At 45.6% G+C, this 25,567-nt stretch overlaps 1 protein-coding gene across 1 annotated transcript; it reads right to left on the reverse strand.

Moving 5' to 3' along the window:
- Positions 1 to 245: 245 nt before the first annotated feature.
- LOC115103357 (serine/arginine repetitive matrix protein 2-like) lies at positions 246 to 24,331 on the reverse strand. Its single transcript, XM_065005937.1, has 7 exons — positions 23,838 to 24,331; positions 15,367 to 15,659; positions 10,591 to 10,599; positions 9,281 to 10,360; positions 1,968 to 3,794; positions 692 to 789; positions 246 to 571 (listed from the first exon to the last, which is right to left on the reverse strand). The coding sequence occupies exons 1-7, from the start codon at positions 24,248 to 24,250 to the stop codon at positions 338 to 340; spliced, it is 3,954 nt and encodes a 1,317-aa protein (XP_064862009.1). The 5' UTR covers positions 24,251 to 24,331; the 3' UTR covers positions 246 to 337.
- Positions 24,332 to 25,567: the final 1,236 nt, after the last annotated feature.

Raw genomic sequence — 25,567 nt, forward strand, 5'->3', positions numbered from 1 at the left:
AAACAAACTAAAAACATTTTTAAAATACTACATCGGATTGATCTACAACTACATCGTTTTTTGCTGCTTCATAGCTTTTTGTTTAGAAAATATCTATTCATACGAAGTCACACGAAATAGAAAAATATCAAATATCACTGGTGATAAGAAAAAATGACAACCTGAACAACCAGAAATGTTGCTATGGTAACCACCATTGTCCTTTGACATCAGCGACCCCCCCCCCCCCCCCCCCCCTGCTCTTATTGGCTGCCCCTGACACCTCTGATGTGGAGAGGGCCAATCAGAAGGCACAGAGTTCAGAAGGAGGATGGGCGTGAGGCCAAGCGGGTTATTGTCAGATGGCTGTGTCCCAGAACACAGTGGTTTGTGTTGGGTAGGGGGGTGGCCGGATCTTTTTGTCCCCGTTGCTCTTCCCCCAGATGGGGAGGGTAGGCATGCTGTCCTGCTTACAGAGGTTCCTGTCCGGGGTGTTCCTGTCTGGCTGCGGCCTGGAGCGGATCTCCATGCACAGGGAGCGTTTCCTCTCGATCTGCTCCAGCATGGTGCTGTCCCCACACTTCCACGGCATCTGGGACGCGTGGGGAAAAGCGGGAAACCAGGGAAAGTAAATCAAGCACATCTCAAGAATGAAAGAAAACAAATGTATATTTATCCAGGTCTGCAGGAGGGGCCTATCTCATCGACTTACCTGTGCCTCTGATGCTTGCCTCTGTGGGGTCCCTAAGGGAGAGGGTGTAACTGGGGCAGAGGAGGAGTGGCCATACTTCGTAAGTGCTGGTTTCAGCTCTACAAAGAGGGACAAATGCAATTCAATTCATTAATTGAGCTCTTTAACTCTTTAACGGTTTACATACAACAAAACAAAACGTTACGGTGAAACAACACACAATTGTTTAAACACAATCTCAAACCCACCACATGCATTGATACCGGTTGCCATCTTTTCAGACCAGAATAAATATTGTACTCTCACCATGTTCTTATGTCTTGTCTATAAGATAATTCTTGGAATCGAATTTACTTTAATGTTGTGTGGCCTAAGCTACTAGCTTTTTCGGGCTATACAATGTTTCAAAAAGCACATGGACCTGGTGAAGGGTATGCACAGTCTGATTGTAGAAATATCCTATTATCAATGTCTAGCTAGCTAGCTAACAAGCTCATTCAGAAGGCTACACATAGTCCTCACAACTTTTCTTAAACTAATTTCGACAGTGGGTCGCTGAATAGTTATCTTAACTTAGCTAGCAATTTCAATAGCCAATTTACCTATTGCTGAAAACCTATATTCCATCAAAGCAATGAGATTCTGCAAACCGGCCTGCCCAAACTAACAAGCACTTGCAAAACTGATGTTTGGATTGTTTTTTTCAGCTAGTAGGCTTAAATAAATGCTTTAAATATATAGTTTACTTCAGCAGGTTTATTTTATGCCAATAACTTCAAATATCAATAATAACCCACTGGGCACATTTTTGATTTACATTTAATTCAGATGTCAACTAACATGAATTTAATGGGAAATCAACATTGGATTAAGGTTCAAAGTTGGGTGAAAAAAAAATACAAAATTCCCTTAAATTGATAACTTTTTGCAAATCCAATCAATTTTCCAAGTTGATTCAACATCATCATATAGATTTTTTTGTGTGAGGAAATTACATGGAAACAATGTTGATTCAATCAGTTGTTACCCATTGTGAACCTTACTACCTTGGTTATATACATGTTAGTTACCCAACCCAGTCAGAGAATGCTCACTTTTTAAATGTTTTTATTATGGATAGACTACTAACTCTCAGTAAATGGCATGTTATTGCAATCAACAGTATAGCATCTTTCTAAACTTTGCAGATTATTGTGCTTGATGAGGACACATTTAGTGTCTGTAAATAATTTACCACAGTCACTTCATGGTGTCGGGTTGTGTTGAAGGATTGCAATTTCATTTGGGCTATCCTCACCTGTATTGCCACTTCCAAACACCATTGGCGGACTGCCAGCAGGTCTCCCATGCCGAGTTGGTGTGGCAGTCGATGATTGTTGTTGCCCTGATACACCGTTCCTCGCTTGTGCTTTTGATTGCTCAACGCTATAGGTCCCCCTATCTCTGACATCACGCCTGGGCAAAACCTCTGAGCTATGGCCAACCTGGTCTTTATTGACGCACCTAAGATCTACCACATTGGCACTCTTGCCGTAGCTATCGCGCCGGGGGGGCAGCTCTGAGCCATTGCAGCTTCTGTCCTTGCTGTCACGCCTGGCTTCAAGGCCGTTTCTGTCTGACTCTTTGATTTCCTGTCGGGGTAAGGGGAAGGGCTCCATTCCATTGTAACTTTGTTCTTTGCCCTCATGTCTAGACTCTAGGCTGTAGCTTTCCCTGTCTCTGTCTTTGCTATTACGTCTGCACTCAATGCCATTTCTGGGTGAATCTTTGCTTTTTTGTCTGGGTAGGAGCTCTGGTGGCTGGTCCATTCGTTCTTTGCTGTCGTGTCTCGAATCCATTCCGTTCCTGACTTGGTCTTTGCTATCTTCCCTGGGTAGAAGCTCTGGTGGCTGGTTCATTTGTTCTTTGCTTTCATGTCTCGAATCCGTTCCATTCCTGGTTCGGTCTTTGCTATCTTGTCTTGGTAGGAGCTCTGGTGGCTGATTCATTCGTACTTTGCAGTCATGTCTCGAATCAATTCCGTTCCTGTTTTGGTCTTTGCTATCTTGCCTGGGTAGAAGTTCCGGTGGGTTCTGGTGGCTGAGCCTTTCTTTGCTGTCGTGTCTGGACTCCACACCATTCCAGGGAGAGTGTTTGCTGTCGTGTCTGGACTCCACACCATTCCGGGGAGAGTCTTTGCTGTCGTGTCTGGACTCCACACCATTCCAGGGAGAGTGTTTGCTGTCGTGTCTGGACTCCACACCATTCCGGGGAGAGTCTTTGCTGTTGTGTCTGGACTCCACACCATTCCGGGGAGAGTCTTTGCTGTCGTGTCTGGAATCCACACCATTCCGGGGAGAGTCTTTGCTGTCGTGTCTGGACTCCACACCGTTCCGGAGAGAGTCTTTGCTGTCGTGTCTGGAATCCACACCATTCCGGGGAGAGTCTTTGCTGTCGTGTCTGGACTCCACACCATTCTGGGGAGAGTCTTTGCTGTCGTGTCTGGACTCCACACCATTCCGGGGAGAGTCTTTGCTGTCGTGTCTGGACTCCACACCATTCCGGGGAGAGTCTTTGCTGTCGTGTCTGGACTCCACACCATTCCGGGGAGAGTCTTTCCTGTTCAGTTGTAGTAACGGCTCCATGCCGTGGACACTTCTGTCTTTACTGTCCCGTCTGACAGGCGGGAGTTCCACACTTTTACAACCCCTGCCTTTACTGTCCATTTTCATAGGCAAGGGCTCCACACTGTTACAACCCCGGTCTCTGCTGGTCCCTTTCATAGGCAAGGGCTCCACACTGTTACAACCCCGGTCTCTGCTGTCCCGTTTCATAGGCAAGGGCTCCACACTGTTACAACCCCGGTCTCTGCTGGTCCCTTTCATAGGCAAGGGCTCCACACTGTTACAACCCCGGTCTCTGCTGGTCCCTTTCATAGGCAAGGGCTCCACACTGTTACAACCCCGGTCTTTGCTATATCGCCTGGGCAGCAGCTCCACGCTGCTACAGCTCCTGTCCTTGGTGTTGCGTAGGTGAGAAGAATACTCTTTGCTACGATCCTTACTCTCCCGTTTGGACTCCTTGTGACTGTGCCGCTCCTTGCCATCACGTTTTGACACGCTGTGAGACTTACTCTTGGATTCGGCTGTAACAGAGGACAAACAGTCAATGTACCGTAAAATACCAAGTTATGTCCACACAAAAATAACTAGTAAACATAGCCTATATACCATAAAGAAGATGAAAAACATAAGTACATCTGTAATATCTATGTATTCATACTGCACTACCGCTATACGGCCACTTGGTGTCACCCATGCGCTGTGGGAGCTATGAACTATGGGTATGCTGGGATATAATGCTGTTTGTTCCAGTTGCCATGGAGACATCCATGCTGTGAATTGCATAGATGCTATTATCAATGGGTAGGTAAAGGCCCAGTAACCACTTTGAATACTTCCTTATTTCAATTTCTTCTCTCTGTGTTAGGGCGGCAGGGTAGCCAAGTGGCTAGAGCGTTGGACTAGTAACCCGAGCTGACAAGGTACAAATCTGTCGTTCTGCCCCTGAACAGGCAGTTCAAGAATTTGTTCTTAACTGACTTGCCTAGTTAAATAAAGGTAAAATAAAAAGGGCTGAGACACACCAATAGCATTTGCTGGCTGAAAGTACTTTAAAAAGGGACATTTCAAAATGTTTAAACTTCATATTCATCATCTTCAGCTCATCATCTCCAGCTCCAAACCCAACAGGTTTGATTAGGTGTTCAGGAGTCTTATGGCTTTGGGGTAGAAGCTGTTTAGAAGCCTTTTGGACCTAGACTTGGCGGCGCTCTACCGCTTGCCGTGCAGTAGCAGAGAGAACAGTCTATGACTAGGGTGGCTGGAGTCTTTGACCATTTTTAGGGCCTTCTGACACTGCCTGGTATAGAGGTCCTGGATGGCAGGAAGCTTGGCCCCAGTGATGAACTGGACCGTACGCACTACCCTCTGTAGTGCCTTGAGGTCGGATGGCAGAGCAGTTGCCATACCAAGCAGTGATGCAACCAGTCAGGATGCTCTCGATGGTGCAGTTGTAGAACCTTTTGAGGATCTGAGGACCCATGCCAAATATGTTCAGTCTCCTGAGGGGGAATAGGTTTTGTCGTGCCCTCTTGGCGTGCTTGGACCATGTTCGTTTGTTGGTGATGTGGACACCAGGGAACTTGAAGCTCTCAACCTGCTCCACTGCAGTGGAGGGGACTGAGCAAGCACCCATGAGGGGCCCCTGTGTTGAGGATCAGCGTGGCGGATGTGTTGTTACCTACCCTTACCCCCTGGGGGCGGCCCATCAGGAAGTCCAGGATCCAGTTGCAGAGGGAGGTGTCTAGTCCTAGGATCCTTAGCTTATTGGTGAGCTTTGAGGGCACTATGGTGTTGAACTCTGAGCTGTAGTCAATGAATAGCATTCTCACATAGGTGTTCCTTTTGTCCAGGTGGGAAAGGGTAGTGTGGAGTGCAATAGAGATTGCATCATCTGTGGATCTGTTAGGGCGGTATGCAAATTGGAGTGGGTCTAGGGTTTCTGGGATAATGTTGTTGATGTGAGCCATGTTCAGCCTTTCAAAGCACTTCATGGCTACAGACTTGAGTGCTACGGGTCGGTTGTCATTTAGGCTAGTTACCTTAGTGTTCTGCAGCACAGGCACTATGGTGGTCTGCTTAAAACATGTTGGTATTACAGACTCGGACAGGGAGAGGTTAAAAATGTCCATGAAGACACTTGCCAGTTGGTCAGAGCATGCTCGCTGTACACGTCCTGGTAATCTGTCTGGCCCTGCGGCCTTGTGAATGTTGAACTGTTTAAAGGTCTTACTCACATCGGCTGCGGAGATGTTCACACAGTCTTCCGGAACAGCTGCTCTCATGCATGTTTCAGTGTTATTTGCCTTGAAGGGAGCATAGAATTAGTTTAGCTCGTCTGGTAGGCTGGTGTCACTGGGCAACTCTCGGCTGTGCTTCCCTTTGTAGTCTGTAATGGTTTGCAAGCCTTGCCACATCCAACGAGCGTCAGAGCCAGTGTAGTAGGATTCGATCTTAGTCCTGTATTGATGCTTTGCCTGTTTGATGGTTCTTCGGAGGGCATTGCGGGATTTAGAGTTCCGCTCCTTGAAAGCGGCAGCTCTAGCCTTTAGCTCAGTGCGGATGTTGCCTGTAACGGTCACTGTGGGGACGACGTTGTCGATGCACTTATTGATGAAGCCAATGACTGATGTGGTGTAGTCCTCAATGCCATTAGAATCCCGGAACATAGTCCAGTCTGTGCTAGCAAAACAGTCCTGTAGCTTAGCATCTGCTTCATCTGACCACTTGTGTATTGATCTAGTCACTGGTGCTTCCTGCTTTAATGTTTGCTTGCCAGCAGGAATCAGGAGGATAGAATTATGGTCAGATTTGCAAAATGGAGGGTGAAGGAGAGCTTTGTACGCATCTCTGTGTGTGGAGTAAAGGTGGTCAAGAGTTTTTTCCCCCTCTGGTTGCACATTTAACATGCTGATAGAGGGAACAATGAACACAGTGAACACTGAGGCTGTACCCTTACAGTTTTGGATAGTAGCCAATAGACTATTGTGGCTATTTGAGCATAATGCAGGCCTATACCAACAAAAACCAATGGAGCAAATCCCATACAAGATTGTAGATTGTGATTTCTATGATATAGCCTACAGTGGCATATGTGAAGTGTTTAATGCAGACCTACATTACATGAGACTTTTAATGACATTTTTACATTATGAAGGGCTTGAAATTAATTAATTATTTTTGCCTTGGTCTGTAACATCATGGGCCAAATAGGTGACTATAAATTGTATTGTGTTGTATGAGGCAAGAAACCACTTTACAAAATAGCACTGCCCCTTTAATTAAGACATAAACCTAGACGTTTTGTGCTCTTGTAGGAAGCGGTATCTCTAACTGGGCTAATAACTCGCTAACTAGAAAAGAACGTCAACAAATGTGCACATGCGCAGCTCAATCATTCGTGGGTATTTGAACGACCGCTCGTGGGCTATCTCCACCAATAGAATTCTACTCCGTTGCGCTCTGGCTCTGCCTACAACAAAATCACAGACTCAATCTGGCAAAGTTAGATTTGCTTTGGTTTTGTTGCAATGAAAAGGGTGTGATATAATGTTGATTCTATAAAGTGCAAACTAATGGGGCGAACTCAAGTGAAGTTCAATCTCTTGTCTACTGCGCGGCAATCGTGGAGGAGGTGAGCACACGCGCAGTTTATAGGGGACATTGATGATATGAAATTGAACATTTTATTAATGTCCCTTTAACACAGTTCGCATAAAAATCGGCAGACGATATTTAAACGATCCACATTCGGTGCGATGTGTGCAACCCTTAATCTGTCGAATTTGGTGAAAGTAGGCCTATATGATGATTGTAATGTTCTCTCTCGTTAAGATCCCTCATTCACAACATTGCTATGGGTAACACTGTTCTTCTGTCCAGATTTGTAAAGGAAGTCAGAGTGTTCCTCGACGGTTTGACAACCAAAAGGCAACAGCCCACAAAGAGACTAACATCTGCCTTCCATAAAATACATTGGTCAATCTCTGCAACAAAAAAATAAATAAAAAATGAACATGCATAGTTGATTCCCAGCAGAGCGCTATGGTGCATTACTGCTTTCCCAGAAGTCCCATATCACAAGGCTTTGCGTGTCACCAGTGCGTGCTTGTTGTTACGTCTCATAGAGGTGACGAACCAGAGGAAAAGTGGGTCATGCTAGCTAGCTGTGTTTCTATCGTTTATCCTCCCGGATAGCAAGAGGACGCCTGTACGTGATCAATCATAGAACGTTGCTCAGCGGACCTTCCATTACGTAAGCCCCAATAGGCTGGCTGGACGCAGGTGCAACAATAGAAACAAATAAGAAGAAAAAAAACTATAGTCTTCACAGCATTGCCCCCGTCGCTACATAGTGTAAGTGAACATGGTTTATGAGCCATATCCCGGGGCTAAAGGACAAATCAGAACCATGCAGCAATAAGACATTACTACATAGGCATACATTTGTCCACAAGCCAAAGAAATACACAGAAATGGCATAAAATGCCAGATGCAAACATTTGCCACAACCACTAAGATGTCCAACAGTCAGAGAAGATTGTGGTATAATTCCAGGAAGTCAGCAACTGTTCTTTCTCTCTCCTGATTGGTGACTGTGAAGATGTTTCCCTGATTGGTTAAATCTCTACTAGCTGATTGGGCCAACAGAGGAATATAACTCTTTGATCAGGTGTAAAAGTCTTGGCTGTCTCTCAGGAGCCCACTGCATGCACATGATCAGTTGGAAGCTGGGCGTGACCTGCACTGCGATTGGCCCACTTCCTCACAGGGAGGGAAATAACAGAGGCTCCTTCTTCTGTTGCTATGACTGGTTTGGAGTTGATGGTTGCTATGAAGCTCTGGGAGTTAAGTGCAGATTGATTGACACATGCTCAGTTCTTTTTGAATTAAATTGATTCAAATGCACACAACTGGTGGGAATTCCCAGAAGGAAGTTAGTTGCTATAGTATGTTAGATCTCTCCAAATCATCGGCTGCTCTTTTCTGCCAATCTGATAAAAACCCACTCGCACACTTCACTGTGCCCATTATCAAGGAACACAAACGTGTAAATACGTGGTTTTAAACACAAATTCATGTTTTATTCCTTTGCATTAGAGGCCCATTAAAGTTTCAGGCCACGTCTCAATAGAGATCGTTCATTCTGGGAGAAAAGTAATGTCAGAATTACGAATACAAATTAAACATGAATTCATGATTGAAAATAGGATGGTTGACATAAAACCCGGGGGAGAATAAACGTTTCTGAAGTTATATAGAAATGTGTTCATCTCTGGTGTTGGGATCCTATCTGAATTCACCATTAATGTCATTTTGTCTGGATCCCGGACCGGACACACTGGCTTCCTGTGTTTAAACATTATGTTTACATATTTATCAGTAATGCTGTTTGGTGGCTTAATGCCACTGCGGGGTTTGAGAGGTCCTAATGCCGGCCGCTCTACTCTCTAATCCTGCCAGATTAAATCATATGATCTGTATCAATCTACATTCGGTGGGCCTAGATTAAACGGGCTCATGGAGGAAATGCTTGCAAATAGCCACAAAACAACCATGGCCACAAAACACCCATGGCCACAAAACACCCATGGCATAGCCTGCAATCCTGCTATCAGCAGCATCTCCTACTTTAGCGGGATTGGAAGTTATTTTACCAGATGAAAAGGGGGTTACGTTGATACGACGTGGATGAGACCACTAACAACTAATTTCATTAAAATTAAAATAAACATTGCTGGTTTTTTTGTGAGTCAATGTGTCAATGTTACACTGTGTGGGTTATGGCACAGCAGTCATATTGGATCAGACTGGATACACATGGAGTAACTATTTTGTTGCTCCACCTCTATGTAGCTATTGACTGATTCTGTAACTATAGTAACAAATAGATGATGGTGTGATGTATTGACTGATTGATTGACTGAATGATTGATTGACTGAATGATGTATTGACTGAATGATTGATTGACTGAATGATGTATTGACTGAATGATTGATTGACACTCACTCTCCCCGGGCTCCTTGGACTTTCTCCCGCCGGTGTTCTTCTTCATCATGTTCCGGCCAGCGGTGAACAGGTTGGTCAGCTCGTCCAGGGGGCTGGTCGGTGTGCGTGAGCGTCCCGTGGATACGTTCTGCATCGACCCATGCAGCCTGCCCCCAGCTATGCAGTCCTGTGGGGGCGAGCCCTTTCCATGGGGCGTGGTGGAGGCGCTGCACGGCAACCCGTCCGGGAGGGGCATGGGGGCGTCGAAGGGCGGTGTGCGCATCAGGCTAAGCGGCGTGATGCAGCGGCCCATGCTGACGGGGGAGGGGCAGGCTGAGTGGCTGCGCTGATAACCGTGGGCTGAGGAGGCTGAGGACTTGTAGAGGGTGCAGGGCAGGGGCGGAGCTGACGAGCGACCCGACACTGTCAGGGTGGGCGTGGCTGTCAGCTCCCTGCAGAGGTGCGCCAAGGGGGGCTCAGAAGAGGAGGTGGGCGACTTGTTGTAGGCGCAGGGGTTGTCCATCATGGGCAGCTTCGTCAGTGGATCCAGAGGGGTGAGCGGGGACTCGTCCGAGTTTGGCGAGCACTGGGCCGGCGCAGGGGGGAACACCAGGAGGGGCGGCCGGTGGGTGAGCAGGTTGGGAAACGGCGCAGGGATGTCGCATAGGGGGATGTTACGCGGGGTGGGGCAGCGGTGGAGAGGCTCTGGGTCCAGGAGCGCCGGGGTGGGGCAGGCGGAGCGGCACCCCGGGGGGTCCCAGCAGTAGTCCATATCATCCAGGAGAGGGTACTTCATCTCCTCGTACACAGACTCTCCCGGCTCCTCGTCCTCACTCTTGGGCGCCACTGTGTGCCCGCCGCCCCCAACACTGGCGCCCATCTCGATGTAGACAGGCTCATCCGAGTCGGAGTGGTGGCTGGGGCTCTCGTCGCTCTGCGGAGAGGGGTTGCGCTCGCACTCGGCAGAGGGGGAGTGACTCTTGGAGCCAATGTGCTTCCTGATGCAGGAATCATCGAAGGAGGTGCTCAGCTGGGTTTTGGGGTTCCTCCTGGGTTTGGGCGGAGGGACCCTCTTGCAGTCTTCTCCGCAGCCTTGTGGCGCTGAAGGAACAGAAAACAAAAACGTTCAGCCAATCAGCATAAACCTCATCGTTGTATTACTACATGTTACATGGCATTAGGTCACAGTAGCTGAACGACATTCATTGAGTCAGATATATTTGATACATGACTACATACAGAAACAGTCCCAGGGGCTCCTCTCTATGACACACACACACACACTTTATCCCTTTCATATATTTCAAATACACCCTCAACCTTAATCCAACCACTACATACTCACATTCCACTCCACACACATACAGGCAAACAATACCAAAACACAGGCTGCACACTCAACTGTGTGTCAATGCAACAGGGCTTTATAACACCATTCCATGCATCTCAACCTGAGGTGACGATGGGAGATTTGAGCTCAGCAAGCTGTGGTCCAATGTGTGTACAGATGTCTCAGTGTAATTTGTGTCTCTGTACTCGGATGGCTTGTTATTATTACTATCATGATGCTAACTGGGTTGCATGGTGGATCTTGAGATCTGTTTCATGCACTGATGATGAATTCATCCTTCCCCCGCCTCCCTTCTCCGGCTCTCTCTCCCCCTTCCCCCGTAGTGGATGTGTTTACCCAGACCCTCTCTCCATCCTGGGGGGAATGGAATCTAGGTCAGTCGCTTCTCCTGAATGAATTCTGCCTCTGACTGGTCCCTCCCCCTGCTCTGCTCAGAACCCGATCTGGCTCACATAACAACCCTCCCCTCGGTGAGGGACACCCCCACACTCAGACAGCGATTGGCCTGGACGCCTTAGAGCTCCACCCGTTGCCGCCGCCTCATTGGCACACGCTGCCTGCTGTCGTTCTGATTGGTCGGGGTCTTGTTTCTGTGGGATGTTTGCTGTGGCGCAGGGGAAGAACTGTGCACAGTGGGTTAACTGCCTGTTCAGGAGCAGAACGACAGATTTATACCTTGTCAGCTCGGGGATTCGAACTTGCAACCTTTCGGTTACTAGTCCAACGCTCTAACCACTAGGCTACCCTGCCGGCCTTAGGCATACAGTGCCTATGGAAAATATTCAGACCCCTTGACTTTTCCACATTTTGTTATGTTACAGCCTTATTCAATTCAATTCAAGGGCTTTATTCTAAAATTGATTAAATAAATACAAAGCCTGAGCAATCAACACACAATACCCCATAATGACATCACAATACCCCATAATGACATCACAATACCTCATAATGACAAAGCGAAAAAAGGTTGTTAGAAATTTGGGCAAATGTTTAAAATAAAAAAAACAGAAATGCCTTCTTTACATAAGTATTCAGACCCTTTGCTTTGAGACTAGGAATTGAGCTCAGGTGTATCCTGTTTCCATTGATCATCCTTGAGATGTTTCTACAACTTGATTGAAGTCCACCTGTGGTAAAGTCAATCGATTGGACATGATTTGGAAAGGCACACACCTTTCTATATAAGGTCCCACAGTTGACATTGCATGTCGGAGCCAAAACCAAGCCATGAAGTCGAAGGAATTGTTCATAGAGCTCCGAGACAGGATTGTGTCGAGGCACAGATCTGTGGAAGGGTACCAAAACATTTCTGCAGCATTGAAGGTCCCCAAGAACACAGTGGCCCCCATCATTCTTAAATGGAAGAAGTTTGGAACCACCAAGAGTCTTCCTAGAGTGGCCGCCCAGCCAAACAGAGCAATCGGGGGAGAAGGGCCTTGGTCAGGGAGATTGAACTCTTTGGCCTGAATGCGTCGCGTCTGGAGGAAACCTGGCACTATCCCTATGGTGAAGCATGGTAGCCTAGTAGTTAGAGTGTTGGGCCAGTAACCGAAAGGTTGCTAGATTGAATCCTCAAGCTTACGAGGTCAAAATCTGTCGTTCTGCCCCTGAACAAGGCAGTTAGCCCACTGTTCCTATGCCGTCGTTGTAAATAAGAATTTATTTTTAACTGACTTGCCTAGTTAAATAAAGGTTAAATAAATGTAAATGCATTTAAAATGGTGGCGGCAGCATCATGCTGTGGGGGTGGTTTTCAGTGGCAAAGATGAACGGAGGAAAGTACAGAGAGATCCTTGATGAAAACCTGCTCCAGAGCACTTAGGACCTCAGACTGGGGCGAAGGTTCACCTTCCAAAAGGACAACGACCCTAAGCACACAGCCAAGACATGACTTTGGGCCAAGTCTCTGAATGTCCTTGAGTGGCCCAGCCAGTGCCTTGACTTGAACCTGATCTAACATCTCTGGAGAGACCTGCAAATAGCTGTGCAGCAACACTCCCCATCCAACCTGACAGAGCTTGAGAGGATTTGCAGAGAGGAATGGGAGAAACTCCCCAAATACAGGTGTGCCAAGCTTGTAATGTCATACCCAAGAAGACTCAAGGCTGTAATTGCTGCCAAAGGTGCTTCAACAAAGTACTGAGTAAAGGGTCTGAATACTTATGTAAATGTGCTATTTCATTATTGTCTTGTTTTTTTACATTTGCACGTGTTTTTGCTTTGACATTATGGGGTATTGTGTGTAGATTGATGAGGGAAATGAACAATTGAATACCTTGAGTAAGGCTGTAGCCTAACAAAATGTGGAAAAATTCAAGGGGTCTGAATACTTTCCGAAGGCACCGTATATATCACAGTGTCAAGGCATATGAACTAACAGGTTATAGAGTAAACAACGCAATTATCACAACTCAGTGGCTTCCCCAGTGATTTTACCTACACACTGCTACTGGCAGCCCCACGGCCCTAAAGGCCGCCCCATTAAAGGCAGCCCCATGCCCCTAAAGGCAGCCCCATTAAAGCAGCCCCATGGCCCTTTAGGCAGCCCCATTTAAGGCCGCCCCATGGCCCTTAAGGCAGCCCCATGGCCCTTAAGGCAGCCCCATTAAAGGCCGCCCCATGGCCCTTAAGGCAGCCCCATTAAAGGCCGCCCCATGGCCCTTAAGGCAGCCCCATTTAAGGCCGCCCCATGGCCCTTAAGGCAGCCCCATTAAAGGCAGCCCCATGGCCCTTAAGGCAGCCCCATTAAAGGCCGCCCCATTAAAGGTTGCCCCATTAAAGGCAGCCCCATGGCCCTAAAGGCAGCCCCATGGTCCTTAAAGGCAGCCCATGGCCCTTAAAGGCAGCCCATGGCCCTAAAGGCAGCCCCATGGCCCTAAAGGCAGCCCCATGGCCCTGAAGGCAGCCCCATGGCCCTGAAGGCATGTCCATGGCCCTGAAGGCAGCCCCATGGCCCTAAAGGCAGCCCCATGGCCCTGAAGGACTCCCTATGATGAAATAAAAGTATGTACGCACATCCAACATCCAATGATTGTAACAAACATTGGCCACCTGGGCTGAAATTAAATGTAGGCCTACATAAACATCATTCATGACCATCAGGAGCAGTGGGTTTGAATGACCTGAGCAGAGCCACACTCACTAGAAGACAATGTTTGATTTGTTCATCCACATGGCTGGACTCAACCTCATGTACACTGCACTCAACCTCATGTACACTGGACTCAACCTCATGTACACTGGACTCAACCTCATGTACACTGGACTCAACCTCATGTACACTGCACTCAACCTCATGTACACTGCACTCAACCTCATGTACACTGGACTCAACCTCATGTACACTGGACTCAACCTCATGTACACTGGACTCAACCTCATGTACACTGCACTCTGGCTGCTCGGCTCATTCAATCTCACTGCTGCTGACGTTTCATTTGTTTACAGCTTAGCCCTTAGAGACTGCATGGATTCTACAAGGTGTCGAAAGCATTCCACAGGGATGCTGGCCCATTTTGACTCCAATGCTTCCCACAATTAAGTCATGTCCTTTGGATGGTAGACCTTTCTTGATACACGGTAAACTGTTGAATGTGAATAACCCAGCAGCGTTGCAGTTCTTGACACACTTAAACCGGTGCGCCTGGCACCTACTACCATACCCCGTTCAAAGGCACTTAAATCTTTTGTCTTGCCCATTCACCCTCTGAATGTCACACATACACAATCCTACTCTTCATCTATACTGATTGAAGTGGTTTTAACAAATAACATCGATAAGGGATCATAGCTTTCACGTGGTCAGACTATGTCATGGAAAGAGGAGGTGTTCATGATGTTTTGTTCACTCAGTGTACACCACCCGGGGCATATTGGGTCGTTTTTTTCTGTAGTTGAATAGAATGTTGGCGTAGTTTTGTGTTGTCGTGTAGTTTGTTTTCTTAGCTGTGTGGTGCGCATCATTATTTAGCTGTGTTGTTTGTTTTCTTAGCTGTGTGGTGCACAGCATTATTTAGCTGTGTTGTTTGTTTTCTTAGCTGTGTGGTGCACATCATTATTTAGCTGTGTTGTTTGTTTTCTTAGCTGTGTGGTGCACAGCATTATTTAGCTGTGTTGTTTGTTTTCTTAGCTGTGTGGTACACATCATTATTTAGCTGTGTTGTTTGTTTTCTTAGCTGTGTGGTGGACATCATTATTTAGCTGTGTTGTTTGTTTTCTTAGCTGTGTGGTGGACATCATTATTTAGCTGTGTTGTTTGTTTTCTTAGCTGTGTGGTGCGCATCATTATTTAGCTGTGTTGTTTGTTTTCTTAGCTGTGTGGTGCTTAGCTGTGTGGTGCGCATCATTATTTAGCTGTGTTGTTTGTTTTCTTAGCTGTGTGGTGCACATCATTATTTAGCTGTGTTGTTTGTTTTCTTAGCTGTGTGGTGGACATCATTATTTAGCTGTGTTGTTTGTTTTCTTAGCTGTGTGGTGCACATCATTATTTAGCTGTGTTGTTTGTTTTCTTAGCTGTGTGGTGGACATCATTATTTAGCTGTGTTGTTTGTTTTCTTAGCTGTGTGGTGGACATCATTATTTATTGTAGTTGTGTAGTATTTTCCTGTGATTGTTGGTTGTTGCATAATGGTCTTGTTTGTTTGCGTAGTTGTGCATTAAGTAGCATTTCTCATAGCTGTTTAGTAGGCCTGTCTTCCCCTAGCTACTTGAGTTACAGGCTATGTTTGCGTATCTAGTCTCGTTGTTCAACACTTACTATCCGGATTTGCCCTGCAGCCCCTGCAGACCAAGGTGGGGCTGTGTTCCACTGTCTCAGAGGAAATGCTCAGCTTGGTAGCCGGGTCCCTCCTGGGTTTGGGTGGGGGCTGCTTACGGGAGGTAGGGCTGCCCACCTCCTCCTCCCCACCACCGTTACTGCCCCCGCCCACCGAGTGTAGTGACTGGGAGCGCACGGCAAAGCCCGGCCCGCAAGCAAGCTGCGGGGGGGCTGGCATGGTCATGGAGCCCATATGCAGGTGCTTCTCCTCGGTCACCACCTCTTCGCCTGTCCTGACAGAGAGAGAGAGAAATGTTTGTTATGATACATGACGAATGGTTGTACCATTGACAGCATCTTGACTGGCTGCATCACTGCTTGGAATGTCAACTGCTTGGCATCCGACCGCAAGGCGCTACAGAGGGTAGTACGTACGGCCCCAGAACATCACTGAGGCTGAGCTCCCTGCCATCCAGAACCTCTATACCAGGTGGTGATAGAAGGACCAACGTTTCGGCATAAACGCTTATTGAGGAAGGCACAGTGATGCTGAAACGTCTGTGGTTTACCCAATACATGTATATATACACTACCATTCAAAAGTTTGGGGTCACTAGGAAAAGTCCTTCATTTCTCAGAACAAGAATAGACTGACAAGTTTCAGAAGAAAGTCCTTTGTTTCTTGCCATTTTGAGCCTGTAATCGAACCCACAAATGCTGATGCTTCAGATACTCAACTAGTCTAAAGCCCAGTTTTATTTCTTCTTTAATCAGAACAACAGTTTTCAGCTGTGCTAGCATACAGTAGTTGCAAAAGGTTTTTCAAATGATCAGTTAGCCTTGTTTAAAAGGATAAACTTGGATTAGCTAACAACGTGCCATTAGAACACAGGAGTGGTGGTTACTGATAATGGGCTTCTGTACGTCTATGTAGATATTCCATTAACAATCAGCCGTTTCCAGCTACAATAGTCATTTACAACATTAACAATGTCTACACTGTATTTCTGATCAATTTGATGTTGTTTTAATGGACCAAAAAATGTGATTTTCTTTAAATATATTTATAAACTAGGTAGTTTGAGCTCTGAATGCTGATTGGCTGACAGCCATGGTATGAGACCGTATACCATGGATATGACAAAACATGTATTTTTACTGCTCTAATTACATTGGTAACCAGTTTATAATAGCTATAAGGCACCTTGGGGGTTTGTGGTATATGGCCAACACCACGGCTAAGGGCTGTATCCAGGCACTCAGCGTTGCGTTGTGCATATGAACAGTCCTTAGTCGTGGTATATTGGCCATATACCGCACCTCCTCTGGCCTTTTTGCTTGTGCGACTGTCTTTATTTAATTTTATAACATTCAAAAAGAGTAAACAGATGTAGTTAGTTACTATATCTTTAAAGGTGGAATCTGCAGTAGGGGGAAACAGCGCCAATGGCCCACCGCTGTTATTGTTTTAAACCTGCAGCATGGTAAAACAACAATCTGTACATATTGGTTGTTTTATCATGCAGCGTGGTAAAACAACAATCTGTACATATTGGTTATTGTTTTATCATGCAGCGTGGTAAAACAACAATCTGTACATATTGGTTATTGTTTTATCATGCAGCATGGTAAAACAACAATCTGTCCATATTGGTTATTGTTTTATCATGCAGCGTGGTAAAACAACAATCTGTACATATTGGTTATTGTTTTATCATGCAGCGTGGTAAAACAACAATCTGTACATATTGGTTATTGTTTTATCATGCAGCGTGGTAAAACAACAATCTGTACATATTGGTTATTGTTTTATTATGCAGCGTGGTAAAACAACAATCTGTACATATTGGTTATTGTTTTATCATGCAGCGTGGTAAAACAACAATCTGTACATATTGGTTATTGTTTTATCATGCAGCATGGTAAAACAACAATCTGTCCATATTGGTTATTGTTTTAGTTGCTGAGCTGAGGAGCGTCCTGCAGCATGGTAAAACAACAATCTGTACATATTGGTTATTGTTTTATCATGCAGCATGGTAAAACAACAATCTGTCCATATTGGTTATTGTTTTAGTTGCTGAGCTGAGGAGCGTCCTGCAGCATGGTAAAACAACAATCTGTACATATTGGTTATTGTTTTATCATGCAGCATGGTAAAATAACAATCTGTCCATATTGGTTATTGTTTTAGTTGCTGAGCTGAGGAGCGTCCTGCAGCATGGTAAAACAACAATCTGTACATATTGGTTATTGTTTTATCATGCAGTGTGGTAAAACAACAATCTGTCCATATTGGGCTCTTCTATCACAAGTACGATGATGTCAGAGGGGAAAACTCTGTGTTTGCAGTAGCTTCTTTGTTGTTTTGATCTCACAAACGGACCGTTTCACCATGAAGGATTCCAGCTTTAGAACACTTAAAACATCATCAACACATCAGTCCTTCCCTCTGGAAGTCTGTCCTTTCACAAGACCTTGAACTCAAAATAATAGCACACCCCAGCGGTCTACTGGGATGTGTGTGATGTGTGTGTGTGATGTGTGTGTGTGTGTGATGTGTGTGTGTGTGGTGTGTGTGTGTGGTGTGTGTGTGTGTGTGTGTGTGATGTGTGTGTGTGTGATGTGTGTGTGTGCGGGTTTCTGCACTAGTCTCTTTGTGAAGGCTCAAATGATGGAAGCGACCAACAATGAGAACCACATTGGTGCCAATCAGCCGAGAGAAAATCTCTCTGTGGGTTGCCATTGATTTGTGTTTAACTCTGCGCACGGTTAGCTCAGCGCTCCCAAAACCCAGAGACCCAGAGACACGATGGAAGTCCCCCACTCCAGCCACCGTCAATCCCCCTTTAAATACAAGGATGATTGGTCTGAATAGAGCGGCTGTTGTGGCAGGGTGGGGCTTTTGACAGTCACAGGACTGTACTGGCCAGAGAGTACAGAGTAGATTTCTGACTCTCACTGCCAAATGGTGGAGACTTTCGCGTCATTTAAAATGGTTTGTTTTTTTATTTTTTTTTATTTAGGTCACCAGCAAATGAACAGAAGACGTCACTGAGATAATTGGAAAGTTTAAATGAAGTTTGGAAATGACGAGGCCGTTAGACCTCGTTATTTCTCTTATATCATCAGATCGGAAAATGTGTTCAATAGGGTTTATTGGTCTACACTTCCAATAGATACAAAACAACACTACACTGAACGATAGACAAACAAAATAGCCGAACAACTATTGTCTCTCCAACAACACAACTAGGGCACTTTTTGCATATGCACACACCCACTCACACAGAAACTGCTGTGCCTCGTCCACACTGTGTTGAATATGTCATTCCTTCTCAGTGCATCTTTCTCAGTAGGCGCTCAAGTACAACTCAAACTCCTCACTGGACTGGAGTTCAACCTCCCATGTAGTTCAACTCTGAGGGGTTAAGTCCCAGAGTTTATCCAGTAATGACATACAATAAATCAATGCTTTAGTCCAAATAAAAAAGTAGTTGTGACATTTAAGTGACGATTTGTGCTCACAAGTGCTTGGATGGGTGGTTGTGGGTTTGCAGTGGGTGTTTGGGTGTGGTGTGGGTGTGCGGGGGTGTGTGTGTGAGACATTGCTGACTCCCACTGACTCTGAGCCAGCTGCTGAGCTGGGGGTTGGGGGTTGGGGGGGGGTCAGGGGCTTAACTTTGCCTAGCAACTGGGTATCCACGGACACCAGACACAAAACCAGCCTCCGGACTGCTCCACATAACAAACGCACACGTGCACGCCCAAAACATACTCAGGAGACTACAACTCCCAAATCTCAAACTCCCATCTGTAGTCCTTAACCCGCAGACCTCCCTTGAGTGCTGACATATAACGGCTACCGTCCTCCAGCTATCAAACCTATCACACATATCACCTGATGATTCCAAGACCTCAGGGCATCAATCACTACAGTGGAGCGCTACCAGTCATACCCATGATAGATGTGGCATTGAACTCACATTTTTTCAAGATCAGGAAGAGAAAGAAAAATCACACAGCTCTCCGTGTGTATTCCTGTTTAAGCCTGGTGCCCAGAGGAGCTTTGCACTAGCTGATGTTATGTAGCCCAGACAGTGGACATTTTCAAAACACTCTCTTTGCAAACTTTTATATTGTTATTTTTTTAAATCATAAAACACACTAAACCTGGTCTCTGAAAGGCAGGAGTTGTTTTCCCCATATAGTAAATCACGTAACGTAATTTAATTAATCAAGTCTGCAGAAATTATCATAATAACCTATGCAATAACATGAACCTACGTAATAACATGAACCTACGTAATAACATGAACCTACGTAATAACGTGAACCTACGTAATAACATGAACCTACGTAATAACATGAACCTACGTAATAACGTGAACCTACGTAATAACGTGAACCTACGTAATAACATGAACCTACGTAATAACGTGAACCTACGTAATAACGTGAACCTACGTAATAACGTGAACCTACGTAATAACATGAACCTACGTAATAACGTGAACCTACGTAATAACATGAACCTACGTAATAACGTGAACCTACGTAATAACATGAACCTACGTAATAACATGAACCTACGTAGTAACATGAACCTACGTAATAACATGAACCTACGTAATAACATGAACCTACGTAATAACATGAACCTACGTAATAACATGAACCTACGTAGTAACATGAACCTACGTAATAACGTGAACCTACGTAATAACATGAACCTACGTAATAAAATTAGAATTTGAAAAAAAACATTGTCCAGGCAATATGGAAATGTGGCTTTACATGAACAGGGTGGTACTTAATTCATGTACTCTGTAGAAATGGTAACAATAAGGTAATAATACCATTCATAGGTCATAAGAATTAAAACTCTGCTTCTACCACACAGCTGTCTGCAGGAAAACACTCGTGAATATTAACACAGTAGTTTGTGTCAGGTGTTTAACTGGTGGAGTTATATATAGGATATTTACCAGTGATTGGCTGGACCACAGATCACAGGTGCACTTGGAACAGTTGGATGGAGGGTTGTCATTGGGCAGTTCTGGTTTTGTGTAAATAGGCTACTTGAGTCTCTATGGGACATGGAACGCACAACACGACACCAACAAGTGATAGAACTGGGTTTATGTATGTGTGTGTGTGTGTGTGTGGGTGTGTGTGAGACAACAAACACAGTGATATGCACAGGCTTTTTCCTTACACACACACACACACACACACACACACACACACACACACACAAACCCAGTTATTTTGTTTGTTGGTGTAGTATTGTGCGTTCAAACAGAGACTCAAGTGTTGACCCAGAACCAGAACTGCCCAGCTACAACCCTGTGTGTATATCCCTGTGTGTGTGAATAACTACTCCTTCAGATACAAGGAAAACACCAATGGGATGGCAATACACGCAGGAAGAACCTCCTCACTCAAACCGATGTGGTGATCTGATTGGCCTGTGGCTGTTCCAGCTGTCACCAGGCAGAACACATCTCCTGCTAGCAAGCAATTCACACTTAATCTCCTTCTAACAGGTTTTTTTTCTTCTCTGCCCCTCCCTCTCCTATCTTTCTGTCTCTCCCATTCGCTCTCTATCTTTACCCCCCTTTCTCTGCCCCTCCCTTCTCCTATCTTTCTGTCTCTCCCATTCGCTCTCTCTCTTTACCCCCCTTTCTCTGCCCCTCCCTCTCCTATCTTTCTGTCTCTCCCATTCGCTCTCTATCTTTACCCCCCTTTCTCTCCCCCTCCTCTCTTTCGGTCTCTCCTGTTCTCTCTCTATTTTCACCAAACCCTCTCTCTCTCTCCCTCCCTCTCCTCTATTTCTGCCTCTCCCATTCTCTCTCTCCCTCCGTCAGCTATTGTAAAAATGGGTTGTCTCATTGACCTACTAATGGGCCTCATGAAAAATCAAGCTATCATTTCATATTCTTCCTTTAGCTACTGTGCATTAATATTTTACATTGACAACAGCTGAGAGACGGCTAGAGAAATATCGGGACACTAGATATCACTTTCACCTCCCTTGGAATTGACACAGAGTTAGGATGACAGACTCGCTTTTTGGTGTGTTAACTTTTGCCGTGTGTTTTGAGTGAAAAGTTATACGAGTTTGTTCTACACTCCATAACAAACAAAAAACGTTTCATCATATGACTGAAGGACCTAGGATTTTGCGCTTGAAAACGTGGACTTGCTCAAATAGAATTTGCTCATAGACATGTACTCGTATAAACAGTGTTGTGAGTATACAGATAACAAATAGAAAAAAGGACATATTAGGAGTCAACTGCAGTTGGAGTCAGCTTTACTATCAGAACAAGTGACTAAATGACCATAAGCTTTAAGGCTCTGCATACACTCAACAATCTCAACAACATTTGCAGAGCTTATCAGTGGGCTATACCACAAAGCAGGTTCAATGAGTTAGCCAGCTAAACGTACCTAAACAGTCTGAAATATTACTATTTATTGTTTTGAAGATATACTTGAAATGGGTTCGGTATAATTGACTCAACAACTAAAAAAAACAAGTTTTCTTAATGAACCAGACTATCAATAGTTATTTGTGGTTATTTATCAAAGCTAGCTGGCTAACTCATTGAGCCTGCTTTGTAGTACAGCTCTCAGGTGAAAGCCATCAATACCCTACGAGGTTTAAGATAAGCGATGACTGTTCCAGCTTTGAAAACGTATCTCTCAGATGTTGCAGAGACTTTGGCAACATGTAGAAAGGGAATCTGTCGAGGAACTCTCCTTCCACCGTCAGCATGTAGCATTAGAAAGCACACACAGACACACACAAGCAGACCCCACCAGCTCTATATCCACTGAGTCTGCTATGATCTATCACTGGCGAACCACACACTTCGACTCCACAGCGCCTACTTGTTGACACACAACCAAGGCTCGCGGTCTCCACGTGCTGCCCACGTTGTGCGTCCGCTTGCTATTCGCTGAGCTTTCAGATGCCCACGTTGTGCGTCCGCTTGCTATTCGCTGAGCTTTCAGATGCCCACGTTGTGCGTCCGCTTGCTATTCGCTGAGCTTTCAGATGCCCACGTTGTGCGTCCGCTTGCTATTCGCTGAGCTTTCAGATGCCCACGTTGTGCGTCCGCTTGCTATTCGCTGAGCTTTCAGATGCCCATGTTGTGCGCACGCTTGCTATTCGCTGAGCTTTCAGATGCCCACCTGGTGCGCCCGCTTGCTATTCGCTGAGCTTTCAGATGCCCACGTTGTGCGTACGCTTGCTATTCGCTGAGCTTTCAGATGCCCACGTTGTGCGCACGCTTGCTATTCGCTGAGCTTTCAGATGCCCACGTTGTGCGCACGCTTGCTATTCGCTGAGCTTTCAGATGCCCACTATGGCTATACGACACAAACAGACCTGAGACCAGGCTACCCCCACTCAACACTACTCTCCATATCAGAAGTAGACCAGGCTACCCTAACACTACTCTCCATATCACAAGTAGACCAGGCTACCCTAACACTACTCTCCATATCAGAAGTAGACCAGGCTACCCTAACACTACACTCCAAATCAGAAGTAGACCAGGCTACCCTAACACTACTCTCCATATCACAAGTAGACCAGGCTACCCTAACACTACTCTCCATATCACAAGTAGACCAGGCTACCCTAACACTACTCTCCATATCACAAGTAGACCAGGCTACCCTAACACTACTCTCCATATCAGAAGTAGAGCAGGCAGGGGACAACCTCTAGCCAAGTACAAGTCCTAAATAAGTCAGGAAGTGACAAATTAACTCTACTCCCTAGAGAGGCCTGCGCCAACCCACTGGCACCCCAAAATATGGCAATATGCCATAGTCAAAGAGATACACACACACACACAACCCGTTAACACACACACAAACCCATTAACACGCACACACAAACACAACCCATTAACACACACACAACCCATTAACACACACACAACCCATTAACACACACAAACACACACACACACACACACACACACACACACACACACAAGAAACACATACTCTTTCCTCTCTGCAGTATGTGTGACAACTCAACAAGTCAGGCAATGACATTTGACCAACGCAGCCAAGACATCGCTTCAAATCAGAATGAGGGGAAATCTGAAGACTGTGGTTACATGGCATTGTAAAACATCCATGGCTGCCATGGCACAATGCATCAACTTAAACCGGTGACTTTACAGGGATACAATGTATTAGTGGATCTAGATATAACTGGACAAGCATGCGGTGTGTTGAGGTGTGGGTGTGTGTTGAGGTGTGGGTGTGTTGAGGTGTGTGTGTGTTGAGGTGTGTGTGTGTTGAGGTGTGGGTGTGTTGAGGTTTGGGTGTGCAACATCTGACATCTATAGACAAGCATGACCAGTCTGTATGTGTGGATCATTTCTCAAAGATCATTTCTCAAAGTGTCCTGTAGGTGTATGAACGCATTTTAAGACTCCTACCTTTTTATGGCTTCTTCCTGTTTTCTCTTCTTGTCCTTTTTCTCCTGTAGGTAAATCCTGTTCCTCTCATTCCTGCCGTGGTCCAGGTTCTGAGAGACCAGCCCGTTGTAGGTTCCTAGTCCACTATCTTCAACATCCAGGTTCTGGGAGACCAGCCCGTTGTAGGTTCCTAGTCCACTATCTTCAACATCCAGGTTCTGGGAGACCAGTCCGTTGTAGGTTCCTAGTCCACTATCTTCAACATCCAGGTTCTGGGAGACCAGCCCGTTGTAGGCTCTTAGTCCACTATCTTCAACATCCAGGTTCTGGGAGACCAGCCCGTTGTAGGCTCTTAGTCCACTATCTTCAACATCCTGGACAAACCTCAGAGTTTCTTCCTGTTTGGAGCGATCCGACAACCTTCTGAAAAGCATAATAAAGAAATGTTAATGACATCGTGGCTCAGTGACGTTTCTGGTGTCTGGTGGCTGGTTTCTGGTTGCTGTGTCTGGTGGCCTGCTGGGTTCGTTGCCTGTAAAGGGTTGTTAGTATCTGTGGCAGTTGTTGGTCAAAGTTTCATCAGTATCCCCGGAGCTGTACAATGCAAACCCAGGGACTGCGGTTGAAAATGAGCCAACTGGCTAAAACCGGCACTTTTACTGAAACGTTGATTAATGTGCACTGTCTCTGTAAAAAATACCCAAGCGCACAAACAATTCTGGAGGGGTCCACTATCTAGTCGGTTTTTGTCCTAACTGTTTTCTCACTCTCTGATAAATGACTTCCATTGATCAAGAACTTACTGATGAAATAAGAAAACCAAATGACACAGAACCGAATGACACAGTAGCTTTAGGGCAACAACAGTACTGAGAAATCCTTTAGGGTCATGTACCACGAACACAGGATATCACACATTGTGGTACTGATCGCATTTATGTGCATTCCTGGATTTACACAAAGAACTGCTGCGATTCCTGATCAAATGATCGGGCTTGTGCTTTTATCTGATTCTCAAAAAAGATGATTCTTTATAGGATTCCTCCACAAACACTTGTGCGTCACAGACGAGCTGCGTGAATTGGAATGCATCCCCTGACGTCAGATCAACTGCGATCCCTTTGATTTCTTGCTCTCAAGTGAGGAGAATGGACGATGAACATAACACTGTTTACAGCCACATTCAAACACACTACTGATATAACACTGTTTACAGCCACACCACTGAGCATCTAATCATGTGTTGTGGGATTCAATGTGTGTGTGTGTACCGGTAGGTGTGTGTAGATGCAGAGTGTATACTATGCTGTTTGAGGGAGTGAATGTGTGTGTGTACCGGTATATATGTGTGTGTGTGTGTGTGTTTATGTGTATATATATATGTGTGTGTGTGTGTGTGTGTGTGTGTGTGTGTGTGTGTGTGTGTGTGTGTGTGTGTGTGTGTGTGTGTGTGTGTGTGTGTGTGTGTGTGTGTGTGTGTGTGTGTGTGTGTGTGTGTGTGTGTGTGTGTGTGTGTGAGAGAGAGAGAGAGTCAGAGAGGAGAGCAGACAGATGTAGATTACATGGCCTCAACTCAGAGAGACCAGCATCTCCTGCATCACCATACCTCTACTGTCAGTCGGTTCTGTCTAGCCATGAATAACCTCTGTGTTGGGGTTAATGGGTTTAACTGCATGTGGAGCAGTCGGTTCTGTCTCTCCATGAATAACCTGGGTGTTGGGGTTAGTGGGTTTAACTGCATGTGGAGCAGG

Source organism: Oncorhynchus nerka, linkage group LG20 (assembly GCF_034236695.1).
Source record: "Oncorhynchus nerka isolate Pitt River linkage group LG20, Oner_Uvic_2.0, whole genome shotgun sequence".
NCBI lineage: Eukaryota > Metazoa > Chordata > Actinopteri > Salmoniformes > Salmonidae > Oncorhynchus > Oncorhynchus nerka.